Raw genomic sequence first — 13590 nt, forward strand, 5'->3', positions numbered from 1 at the left:
GGAAGAATTACGTTTTTGTCAACTTGTTGATTGTGATTTAAAGCTTAGGTCTGAGTCTACCATGACACCAAGACTTAACTCACTCAAATACAGTTAGCAGCTGGATAGACCACAGATGGAAATTAGCTTCTGCTAAATCTGGTGCAAACATATTTTCATGTAACAATGATGAATTGTCAAAAAAAAAAAAAAAAATTAAAATAGATTCGGGGCTTTTCAGAAAACATTCGGGGCTTGAGCCCAAGTAGCCACCCCCTAGCCCCGCCCCTGGTTGGTATGGAGTATCGTGCCTATACCTATTGATGTAAATGTGTTATCTTGACCTATATCAGTCACATACAGGGAGCAAGAGCTTACAGTAGGAGACAGGGGGGAAAAAGAGAGATTCTTTATTTCATGAGCTTTTCTTAGTGCTGCTGCCCCGGGCTTCTTGCTGGGAGATGATGAACTCTAAGATGAGCTTGGCTGTCCGACGAGGCCTCTCCATCACCACTGAGTGACCGCAGTTCTCCAGCAGGTCCACTCTGCACCCAGGCAAGGTGTCTGCAACGACTGCTGCTCCGGACACATCCACCACCTGGAGGAAAACAGGACGAGAATAAAATGAGGAGACACAGTATTTCAACTACATACAATTGAAGTTAATTTCCTTTTCGTTGCAGATTCCTTTCCCTCAAAATCAATTGTGCTGAATATTTAGCCAGAAATGGGCTGTACTGGTTACTGATCTAAGGTCAGAAGTCACACTGCCACATGTTACTTTATCAAACATGATCATAGCAGGTCAGCATTCCTGCCCAAAGACACTTTTTGAGTCTGGCCCTCATGTTTGATTGATTGATTGATTGAAAACTTTATTAACAGATTGCAGAATGGGTACAGTATAGTACAGCTCAATACACACAATTGTTAAGGGGATGCAGACCAGAGAAAGACTTTCGCCTTGTTTACATCAGGATCCCCCATTTTCAATTCATAATAAATGTCCCTTTAGTTTTAGCTGAGAGAACAGATTAATGTTGTTATAGGAACAACGAACACATTACTTGACTTGCAGTTAAATACGTAAACCCACCTGGTCTCGTTTCCCCCATATCACCTGTAAAGGTGCAGTGATCAGATGCAGGTGGTCCTGTAAGGCATATCTTGAGTTCTCGCCAATAATCTCCATGAAAACTGAAATCAGACAGATATTCAAAGGCATTTGACTCAATATAGGCTATTCCTTGTGACTTGGAATAGTTGCCGATAAATGTCAAACTTGACAGGACTAACCTTCTTGATAAAAGTCATTGTGTGGAAGCCGAACATCTACCAGTCCTTGGAGAATCTTAACCGCGTGAGCGTCCCGTGAACAGGAATGGAATGAGAAGAACACAATTTTAAGAAGTTGGAACACAATATACTGTAATCCATGGCCAACGAGATGCCAGTCAGCCCATGGATAATGACATTTAGAGTGTTTTCACATGTTATATATAGCTGACTTAATCTGACCTGTTGAGGGATCTTGAAGCGAACATGGGAACAGAGTTTCAACATGTCCTCCATCTCCTCTGGTGTAGTCGGGATGAGTGGGATGTTCAGAGTGTAATGATGCTGCAGGTCCTGTAGATGATTGTCAAACTTGGTCTCACAGGGGTATCTGATACCTGTGGGTTAAAGGTGGTGTTTTTCTGATGAGAAACTGATGACACACACACACATCTGTTGTTGACAATGCATAGTAAAAATATATAGTTTCAATCACTCTCTTCGTTTTGCTACTATTTCTACTCATTCGGCAATCTGCTTCCATGTAGCCTCTTTTAGGAATCTTTCGGTGGATCATTCCGGTCGTCAAAAAATATTCAACTGAGAATATCAACCAAAAACCTGGTACTATCTGCGGCAACAAACAATTGACCTCGCAAGTGTCTTTTATGTTTACTGAATATAGTGCTCCCAAACCTTCCAGTTTTATTGTCATAGTTTGAAAAAGCAAAAGCTCTGTTTTCCACAGAGATTATTATTTAGGTTTTCTAAATTGGCTGTTGCTGTTCTAAGTCTTCTGGGTTCCATCTCTCATAGGTCAACACTAATATATTGGAGGCCAAGTCACCAGTAAGCCACCTGATGGGAGATGGGGGTATGGCACATGCTCAGATTGATGGGGGTATGGCACATGCTCAGATTGATGGGGGTATGGCACAATTTGGCACATGCTCAGATTGATGGGGGTATGGCACATGCTCAGATTGATGGGGGTATGGCACATGCTCAGATTGATGGGGGTATGGCACATGCTCAGATTGATGGGGGTATGGCACATGCTCAGATTGATCGGTTTTGGCACATGCTCAGACTGAGCTGGTTGAGTGCTAACTGCACATGTGTTACACCCAATTTGAGACATGATGAAATGATGGTTGTGACATATCCTCCATTTACTCTCCTTGGTATAGGCCTATGTACCACCACATATCTTATCTATTGTTGTCCTAGTTGACTCTATATTTCAGTCCAGGTTTCTACACACACACACACACACACACACACACACACACACACACACACACACACACACACACACACACACACACACACACACACGCACACACGCACACACACACACACGCACACACACACACACATGCATGCACAAAACACACACACACAGTGACTGACCGTCTGGACAAATGAGAGTGATGCTGCAGAGTTCTGAGGGGTAGCAGGCAGCGTAAACACCAGCCACATTCCCTCCCATGGAGGTTCCCACCAGATGGAAGGGTTTCCTGGTCAATCTAATTGTCTCTACAAACTATAAGATGAGGGGGGGGGGGGGGGGGGGGCACAGGTTTTCAGTGGAATGATATCACTAAAAGAGTAAATAAACCCATAATAAAAAATTATCACTATTATAGCATACAAAAGGGTTCCTATTTTCCATTTCAGAATTCCATATTCCAGATCTTAATTTCCTGACTGCATTTGGAGATTCTATCTGGTGGAATGGTCATTCATTCAATACATGTATGTATGTTAATAGTGTCAGGGTGGTATCTGTCAAATATAGGCCATATGATATCACTCTACATCTGAAGATCATTCTTCACTGCAACACATGTTACAATAAGTCTAATGTCAGTGAGTCTAAAACTACTGTTACATAGATCATGTAGTCAGGTTGTCATGTTGTCATGTTGTCATGACTCATGTAGTCATGTAGGTATATAGTTATATCGTCATGTAGTCATGTGTGTATGTCATGTAGTCATGTAGTCATATGGGGACTGTACTACAATAATATATTCCAGACCTTTTATATGCAATTCCAATTCCACATTTACTCCAATGGTTTATATTCAGAGTTAATTATATTAACTGTTTATTTATATATATATTTCTTTTTAAATATTCAGATCGAATTGTATTGCCTCTATTTCTATTTTTCTACTATTACCCTGCCATACCTGTACCTCCCCTCCCCCCTGCCCCATGCTCCTATGATGCCCAAATTTCCCCAAGTCGATCAATCTTATCTTATCTTATGCCAGTGCCTTGGTGAAGGATGTATTTTATGATGTGGGAGGAACTCAGAGGAAACCCACACGAACGCGGGGGGAGAACTCACAGAGAGGCCTCCCACCGGGGGTTTGAACCCAGGACCTTCTTGCTAAGAGGCAGCAGAGCTAACCACTGTGCCCTGTTCCCTGACAGAGTTCATGACAGGAGGACAGACAGTAATGAATTGATTTGATTTGATTTGATTTGATTTGATTTGATTTGATTTGATTTGATTTGATTTGATTTGATTTGATTTGATTTGATTTGATAGCCTCTTGCTCTTCTTGGCTTACCATCTTAAATTACTTTATATTCCCCTTGAAATGTAGCCTACGCTTAATCTTAGAAGGGCACTTAGGCACGCCTGTCATAAGTCTATGATAAAACATAATTAATGTAGTCAGAACCTACCTGATGGATCCTTCTGACTTGGCTCTGAATGGAATAATCCTCTGTGTTGGTGCGTGTGGTTCCCTCGTGGCCAGGCATGTCGACACACAGAATGTGCAGATGTTTAGGTAGATACTGAACAGCACCGTGGAAGAAATGCAACAAATTCACAAGTGAAGTAAAATAGTAAAAAATGTCAATTTGAAAGTTTGGACATTCATCAAGTTATCAAGTGATACATGACATTGTTATCAAGTGATACATGACATTGTTATCCAGTGTTACATGACATTGTTATCAAGTGTCACATGACATTGTTATCAAGTGATACATGACATTGTTATCAAGTGATACATGACATTGTTATCAAGTGATCACATGACATTGTTATCAAGTGATACATGACATTGTTATCCAGTGTTACATGACATTGTTATCAAGTGATCACATGACATTGTTATCAAGTGATACATGACATTGTTATCAAGTGATCACATGACATTGTTATCAAGTGATACATGACATTGTTATCCAGTGTTACATGACATTGTTATCAAGCGATCACATGACATTGTTATCAAGCGATCACATGACATTGTTATCAAGCGATCACATGACATTGTTATCAAGCGATCACATGACATTGACTTTGTATTGGTTTCAGGCTAACTATCCAGTGTATGGGGACCAGCATGGATTATGCTGAGAAAGGACTCTACCAATCAACAACATCACTGTTAAATTAGCCATCCATTTAAATCAAGTTCCCTGAAATGGCGACACACAAGTAGCCTTAACCTTCTGTAGTGTGGTAGTGAAATGGTTAACCTTCTGTAGTGTGGTAGTGAAAGGGTTAACCTTCTGTAGTGGTAGTGAAAGGGTTAAATACAAGAACCTAAGAACCGTAGAATATATTCATCTCCACTTCTGCTGAGCAGCACAGACACAATTAGCTGACAGCTGATCCTCATTGTGTCTCTTCTCTGAGAATGACCTACATATATAATGTACCTTAACCACAGTGAGCCAGGCGTCTGACAATTAACAACACAATGTACCTTAACCACAGTGAGCCAGGCGTCTTTGTGAGCAGAGAAGCCGTGCAGCATGAGGATAGAAGGTCTCATCCCTGGCTTCCCTCTATAGGAGTAGCAAAAGCGATAACCACCACAATCTGCATAGCGCACCTGCAGGCCCAAAGTCCTCCTCCAGTACCTGCAGAGGACAAGGTATACAATTTATTTTATTTTATTTGACATTTAAAAATGTTCAAGGATGAAACACAAAAAAGTCAAGACTGATTTCCATTGTGGTCCTTGGTCTCAGACAGATAAGCAATACAAAACATGACCACAAATAACAATATGACAAACTACATAGACATGTCAACAACTACATCTCTTTTCTTTTTGCTCTATGTCGAGCTCAGTTTTTAAAACATACAGTTGCATTCTTTTACTCTTAATTCACTGTCTCAATACTTTGACTATTGACTATAAAGTACACTACATCCATTTGTTTCAAAGCCAACTGGTTTGTCAACCAAGATGGGCAGTGATAACATTATGTATTTGAAATAGTATTTCATTGTACGCTATATATTAGACTGTTAAATGTGTTTTATAATGTGCACACAGCAGGTGTGGAAAAGTAATAAAAAAAAAGACACAAATATTTCCTGTCCGATTTTATTTTCTTTATCTTATTTCCCCACAATGAGCAACATCAATAATGATGAGCAACGTCAATAATGATGAGCAACGTCAATAATGGTGAGCAATGTCAATAGCTCAATGCCATTGTATTAGTCATTATTAAAGTGACATTTAAAAAAAAAAATCTATATTTTTAAATGACTGATGACTGTGGCAGGGCAGGCCTACCTTACAAAGCCCCAGTTAGGACAAGAGTATGGAATCCAGCACAGGCCTGGAGGTGAGCTAGTTATAGTAGACACAATGGGCATGGCTAAATAAAGGCTAGCAAATCTCTACAGCCAATCCCCTGGTTTCTGTCCCTGGCCCCATGGCAGGTATTGTGTGTTACATGTTATCAGACGACAGGAAATCTGAACAGAACATGGAATAAAGATTGAAATGGAGGCATAGCACTATTTTTGCAGTAAGTTTGACAGTTTAATTAGATCTGTCAGACCTTTTCATTTGTGTCCAATGGTGTGAGAAAATTAGTCAGACTCTGTTTGTTCAAAGTTAAAATGTTTCAAATGTGTATTTCTGTACTTTGAAAATACAAAATACATCTATTTCTCACTAGAATAAATATACTATCAGTATTTGTAATAACTGTGGTACTTCAATTGAAGAAGTAACTGCCGCTTATAACAATGTATATTTTGATGTTTTACTCTCTTTACTACTAAACTACAAATACATTGAATATATCAAAACACACAGTGACATACGACATGACATCCCTATAATATGCTTTACCAGTAATAGACCTTTATGAGTGCAGAGGGCCAGAGGAGGAAGGAGGCTACAAAAGCCAGGAGAGGAACAGCCAGCGTTCCACCAGCAATGACAAACAGGTTCACCATATCCGGGTCAGCAGCCATGGTTCACCTGGCAAAACATACATTCTATATATACATGCATGTAATATTAACCTCGCAGACATGTGTGTAATAACCTCACAGAGATCTGTGTAATAACCTCACAGAGATCTGTGTAATAACCTCGCAGACATGTGTGTAATAACGTCACAGAGATCTGTGTAATAACCTTGCATAGATCTGTGTAATAACCTCACATAGATCTGTGTAATAACCTCACAGAGATCTGTGTAATAACCTCACAGAGATCTGTGTAATAACGTCACAGAGATCTGTGTAATAACCTCACATAAATCTGTGTAATAACCTTGCATAGATCTGTGTAATAACCTCACATAGATCTGTGTAATAACCTCACAGAGATCTGTGTAATAACCTCACATAGATCTGTGTAATAACCTCACAGAGATCTGTGTAATAACCTCACATAGATCTGTGTAATAACCTCACATAGATCTGTGTAATAACCTCACATAGATATGTGTAATAACCTCGCAGACATGTGTGTAATAACATAATAACCTCACAGACATGTGTGTAATAACATAATAACCTCACAGCCATGTGTGTAATAACATAACCTCACAGACATGTGTGTAATAACCTCACAGACATATGTGTAATAACACAATAACATCACAGACATGTGTGTAATAACCTCACAGAGATCTGTGTAATAACCTCACAGCCATGTGTGTAATAACCTCACAGAGATCTGTGTAATAACATAATAACCTCACAGACATGTGTGTAATAACATAATAACCTCACAGACATGTGTGTAATAACCTCACAGAGATCTGTGTAATAACATAATAACCTCACAGACATGTGTGTAATAACATAATAACCTCACAGACATGTGTGTATAATAACCTCACAGAGATCTGTGTAATAACATAATAACCTCACAGAGATCTGTGTAATAACATAATAACCTCACAGACATGTGTGTAATAACATAATAACCTCACAGACATGTGTGTATAATAACCTCACAGACATGCATGTAATAACATAATAACCTCACAGACATGTGTGTAATAACATAATAACCTCACAGACATGTGTGTATAATAACCTCACAGAGATCTGTGTAATAACATAATAACCTCACAGAGATCTGTGTAATAACATAATAACCTCACAGACATGTGTGTAATAACATAATAACCTCACAGACATGTGTGTATAATAACCTCACAGAGATCTGTGTAATAACATAATAACCTCACAGAGATCTGTGTAATAACATAATAACCTCACAGACATGTGTGTAATAACATAATAACCTCACAGACATGTGTGTATAATAACCTCACAGACATGCATGTAATAACATAATAACCTCACAGACATCAGATCTGTGTAATAACCTCACAGACGTGCCCAATTCACGTAGATATGTTGGGGGAGGGACATAATCAATATTTGACAAGTATAGAACACAAGTTAAAAGCTTCACAGTGACTCTCCAAACTGAACGTGACATTGTGACACAAAATTATTCACTTTCTTTATCATTCTCATAGGGTACGTGATGATTAATGGGAGGTTATTTTTAATTATATAAAATGTTTAATAATTAATACACTTTAGATGTCAAACTTACACAGTAAAACAGTCTATTACAGTATTCATCACTCCAATGTACTACAGTCCTGAGATATGTCATCGAAAAAGATTCCCAACTTACTTCAGATAATTAGCTTGTTATGCCTCATGTGTGTCCTGTTATCGGCTGGTACATCATGTGATTGAGAAACCAACAGAAGTCAATCAGCTCTATTGATTAGTCTGACTGCGTGCAAATACAGTAGCCTACTTTGCTTTGCGGTTGCTGTCTATGTGGGACTAAAGTATAAATATTCAACTTCACCTTTGATTTAGATGATGAAATCCAGCAGTAATTCTCCTCGTATGAGAGCAGTAGCCCGGGCAGATCACACTGCTCTGGGAGGATGGGTTGAGTCATTGATTGATGGTGATAATTGGGGGAATCTGGGCCACTACATAATTCGGTCAATCCTTTAAAGTGAACGCAGACCAGAGACTCAGCCTCATGTGACTTGAGTCGGCGCAGTGAGCTTTTAACTATTCCACACACATTTAATTTGCCTGTAGCATCAAACACTCAAACATCTTGATCAAACAATTACAGATCTGAAGCATATTGATATGTTTTGTATTCAGTAGCCAATGTTACATTTTAACTAAAGAATCAAATAGTTGATTATTGTATATTGGATTATTGTATATTGGAGCTTGTATGTGTGTGTGTGTGTGTGTGTGTGTGTGTGTGTGTGTGTGTGTGTGTGTGTGTGTGTGTGTGTGTGTGTGTGTGTGTGTGTGTGTGTGTGTGTGTGTGTGTGTGTGTGTGTGTGTGTGTGTGTGTGTGTGTGTGTGTGTGTGTGTGTGTGTGTGTGTACTAGTCCAAGTCTCTAGTCCTTGTCCGTATTACTTGTTATATATTATGATGTAAGTATTATGTCAGTCTGTATACTGACATATCTGCACACACATCCACATGCACACACTCACTTTAAACATTCACCTTTAAACAAGTTAGTCCTTTGTCCTGTTTACTTGTAATGTCATGTTATGATGTAAGTATTATGTTGCACAGTCACTGAGTCACAATGTACGATATTTTGTGGACCGCAGGAAGAATAACTACTGCAATGCTGTAACTAATTGGGGATCCTAATAAACTAAACTAAACATTATATAGATGGTGGTACTGACACAAAGGATAAGAAAACAACAACTATATCAATGTATTGAAATACACATTTAATGCCACAAAAAGAAAGACAGAATTACAAATGTCCTGAATATTATCTGATGAGCATTGCAAATCAAACTACATTTCAGTAGAAGACTACAAATCCCAGGAACAGCAGGAAAGAGAGATCAGCACAGTGATTACACTCCACCCCAGGAATCTTACACTGGTGTAGTGGAGACATTCTACACCACCCTGTTCGCCCGGGACACCCTCATGCAACAACAACACGGAAGGGAGACCCAGGAATATGCTCCTCTCCCCACTTCACTGCCAAGATGTATTTGCCCTTCTCCCTGACGACGTAGCTGATGTCGTAGAGATAGTTGCCAAGGTGTTTGATTGTCACCTCCTCACAGGGGACGGTGGGGCCGTGCATACCGACCAGGAGGAGATTCGTGCCTGGGAAGAGAAACAGGATCAAATAAAAGTTTCAGTTTCAAAGGTTTTATCAGACAGAGATGGCACTGTCACTGTGAGCCTGTAAAATGGAGAAGGCCGGTGTGTTGAAATGTTTGTGATGTAAAAATAGCTAAGCTGGACCTGGATATGTGGGATATGCCATTGTGAGACTCACACGTGCGTGTTTCAACCAGGGTTATTGTAGATTTGTATTTTATTTGTATTTAGTTTTTCATTTTAGTTTTCAACACCAGCTTTACTGCAGTCCACAGTGAAGACATATGACCAGCTCACCAGCTTTACTGCAGTCCACAGTGAAGACATATGACCAGCTCACCAGCTTTACTGCAGTCCACAGTGAAGACACATGACCAGCTCACCAGCTTTACTGCAGTCCACAGTGAAGACACATGACCAGCTCACCAGCTTTACTGCAGTCCACAGTGAAGACATATGACCAGCTCACCAGCTTTACTGCAGTCCACAGTGAAGACATATGACCAGCTCACCAGCTTTACTGCAGTCCACAGTGAAGACATATGACCAGCTCACCAGCTTTACTGCAGTCCACAGTGAAGACACATGACCAGCTCACCAGCTTTACTGCAGTCCACAGTGAAGACATATGACCAGCTCACCAGCTTTACTGCAGTCCACAGTGAAGACATATGACCAGCTCACCAGCTTTACTGCAGTCCACAGTGAAGACACATGACCAGCTCACCAGCTTTACTGCAGTCCACAGTGAAGACACATGACCAGCTCACCAGCTTTACTGCAGTCCACAGTGAAGACACATGACCAGCTCACCAGCTTTACTGCAGTCCACAGTGAAGACATTTCTCTTCCCCATGAAGGCTCTTCTCAGGGTTCGGCCCGTGGCGACAACCTTGGAGGCGTCGGACAGGAAGGAAGGCCATGGAGTAGACGTTCCACAGACGCTGGTTAATCCGTTCCTCTGATGATCTGTTATGGATGATTAATACATTGTTCTTACTGATGATGAAAAGATTCATAGCTTATACTGAGTGGCTCCACCAAAATAAACTCTACAGTCTTAGAGAAGGTCAGATATTACAGCTCTGTACATTGATATTACAACTCTGTACATACATGTGATCACCTGTATATTATATTACAACTCTGTACATACATGTGATCACCTGTTGTACATTGATATTACTATTACTATTAATTATTACTATTACTATACTATATTGAATGTTAGAGCGATGCTCTGTTGTATGTTAGAACTTTGTAAAGAAACTCAAAGTATTAAGAGAGATACACTGCTCTGTTGTTTTTATTGAACAATTTTATCACACTTTTTACTGTCCGTTCTATTTTATAATTCTTAGCCTATTTAAAACTGAATCAAACCGCACTTTTTTATATCTAATCTATTCTATTTTATTATTTGTATTACTGAAAAACTGTGATTTACCTTACCTTGCTACCTCTCTATCTTTCTGTATTTAATTTTTTATGCTAGCTTATGCCTGTATTTCATACTGTTATGAAGCACTTTGAACTGCAATTTCTGTATGACAAGTGCTATACAAATAAAGTTATTATTATTATTATTACAACTCTGTACATACATGTGATCACCTGTACATTGATATTACTACTCTGTACATACATGTGATCACCTGTACATTGTATATTACAACTCTATACATACATGTGATCACCTGTACATTGTATATTATATTACAACTCTGTACATATATGTGATCACCTGTACATTGTATATTACAACTCTGTACATACATGTGATCACCTGTACATTGTATATTACAACTCTGTACATACATGTGATCACCTGTACATTGTATATTATATTACAACTCTGTACATACATGTGATCACCTGTACATTGCATATTGCTGTTGCACTTTACTGTTATTTGCAGTCTGGTTGGATACCAATCCTCTTTTCGTTGTACTGTACTGTATAATGACAATACATTTTAATCTCATCTAATCTAATCTAATCTATCACAGTGAAGTCCAAAGGTTTATTTCCATGATGGTCTTTCAAAGAGGGATTGGAAACAACACATTCTCTTGGCTGTGACCAAAATATAACCTACATTACTACATTATAATACCTACATTATTACACCAAGGAAGAAAGCAGTGTATGAAGACATGGTGAAGGATTATGGGTAATAATTGTATCAATATCAGTCACAATATGAAACATTGATGATGAAGATGATGGAGGATGATATTACTTGTGAGTTTGATCTGTGCCACAGCATCATCTGCAGAATCATACACCAGCACCAGGAACGGACTGTCTTCAATATGCTCGTCGTTGAACTTCACGGATACCTCATAGTCGCCTGTAAGAGGGATCAATATGTCATGTTATTATTATTATTAATAATATATTATTGTCATTATTAATATATTATTGTCATTATTCATATATTATTATTATTAGGGCCAGCGTACTGTTTTGGTTGTATGTTTTCTTGTTATTACGGTAATGATCATTGAACATCAACAAAGAGTTTATTTTCTATACATAATGTATATGTGATGTATAATGTATAGGGAATTGGTGAAATTCATGATGCAACAACAAAGTATTATTTGTTATAATATAGTGTATATATAGTATAATTAATTATAAATGCATGTCGAGGATATTATCTGATTATTTGATTCAAAATAAAGTATTCAATCAATCAATCAATCAATTCAATCAATCAATCAATGAATACATGAATATGTTGGCTAAGCTGACAGTATAATAGTTCCATGTGATCATATTTCTACCAGGTTCTGTGGCCGTGTAGCAGATCCCACAGGAACCATCCTCTCTGTCTTCAAACACCAGCTGGGCTCTTCCAGGACCATCCATGGTCACTGACAGACTCCCAGGTCCCGCCTCTCGAGACCAAATATTGAAATCAGCTGTAATGGAAATAAAAGATCACTCAACATTTCTTAGTAACGGACCTGTTGGTCCACGGCTGAACTCAATTATATCTTAATTTGTTCCAACGGTTAAAAGAAAAGTACAAGGACAATATATCTTAATGTTTCCAAAAGGTAAATGACCTATCAGACTGCCAATATGTCAATCACACTGAATTTTGATCGCCACGCCTCTATTTTGGTCGCGTCACGTCTCTTTTTGGAGGAAAACTACTCAGGGAATAAACAGGGATTAGATGATGTTTGTTCATAAACTACAACTTTAGGACAAAACACACAGATATAAATCATGCTGAAGACCATCGTTGCTCAGACATTAATCTGACATTTCTTAGTTTTAGGTCACTTGGAGATTCATAAGCGTAATATTAAATGTCCAGGTAGGGAAATTAGGAAATATCCTGCAGCTGACTGGAGAAATAGGCCTGAAAACAGATGAATGAATGAATGAATGAATGAATGAATGAATGAATGAATGAATGAATGAATGAAAACTTTATTTAACAGATTGCAGAATGGGTACAATACAGTACGGCTCAATACAAACAATTGTTAAGGGGATGCAGACCAGAGAAAGACGTGTGTCTTGTTTACATCAGGGTCCCCCATTTTCAATTCATAGTGACATTTATGACATACACAACATCAAACCTAACACTCAATGGTGCCCAGTGTTTGAAAGTAATTGCTTGACTTAACATGATGCACCAACAAAACAAATCCTTGAAACAATGTTCTATTTCATTATGGCTCCGCTCAGCATCAGTTGCATATATCTCGCTTCAGTGGATATGCACTGAATAAATTTCAAAATGTACCTTTACATACCAACATCCGTCTGACCACACCCCCATCTGCTGCCTACATAAGCAGGGGTGGGGCCACACACTCATCTCCTTCTCAAATTTCATCCACAATATAGTGCCTGTATACCAATCACTTGG

At 38.8% G+C, this 13590-nt stretch overlaps 3 protein-coding genes across 3 annotated transcripts in view; all 3 read right to left on the bottom strand.

Moving 5' to 3' along the window:
* Window positions 1-394: 394 nt before the first annotated feature.
* Window positions 395-6511, bottom strand: abhd6b (abhydrolase domain containing 6, acylglycerol lipase b; the record flags this gene model as incomplete). The annotated part of the gene is made up of 8 exons (XM_084332732.1): window positions 395-577; window positions 1076-1176; window positions 1276-1330; window positions 1498-1652; window positions 2668-2800; window positions 3958-4071; window positions 4995-5151; window positions 6387-6511. The coding sequence occupies 8 exons, from the start codon at window positions 6509-6511 to the stop codon at window positions 395-397; spliced, it is 1023 nt and encodes a 340-aa protein (XP_084188858.1).
* A 2985-nt stretch (window positions 6512-9496) lies between these two features.
* Window positions 9497-12598, bottom strand: LOC311243484 (filamin-B-like). Its single transcript, XM_084332720.1, has 4 exons — window positions 12485-12598; window positions 11935-12045; window positions 10506-10661; window positions 9497-9695 (listed from the first exon to the last, which is right to left on the bottom strand). The coding sequence occupies exons 1-4, from the start codon at window positions 12567-12569 to the stop codon at window positions 9508-9510; spliced, it is 540 nt and encodes a 179-aa protein (XP_084188846.1). The 5' UTR covers window positions 12570-12598; the 3' UTR covers window positions 9497-9507.
* Window positions 12599-12833: 235 nt separating this feature from the next.
* Window positions 12834-13590, bottom strand: part of LOC311244118 (filamin-B-like) — a gene marked incomplete at both ends in the record, with an annotated part of 61582 nt that continues 60825 nt past the window's right edge. The window contains one exon of the mRNA XM_084333529.1: window positions 12834-12856. Within this exon, the coding sequence (XP_084189655.1) occupies window positions 12834-12856 (23 nt within the window). The remainder of the gene's footprint in view (window positions 12857-13590) is intronic.

The sequence above is a fragment of the Notolepis coatsorum genome (genome assembly GCF_963971535.1).
Source record: "Notolepis coatsorum genome assembly, chromosome: 17".
Lineage (NCBI taxonomy): Eukaryota > Metazoa > Chordata > Actinopteri > Aulopiformes > Paralepididae > Notolepis > Notolepis coatsorum.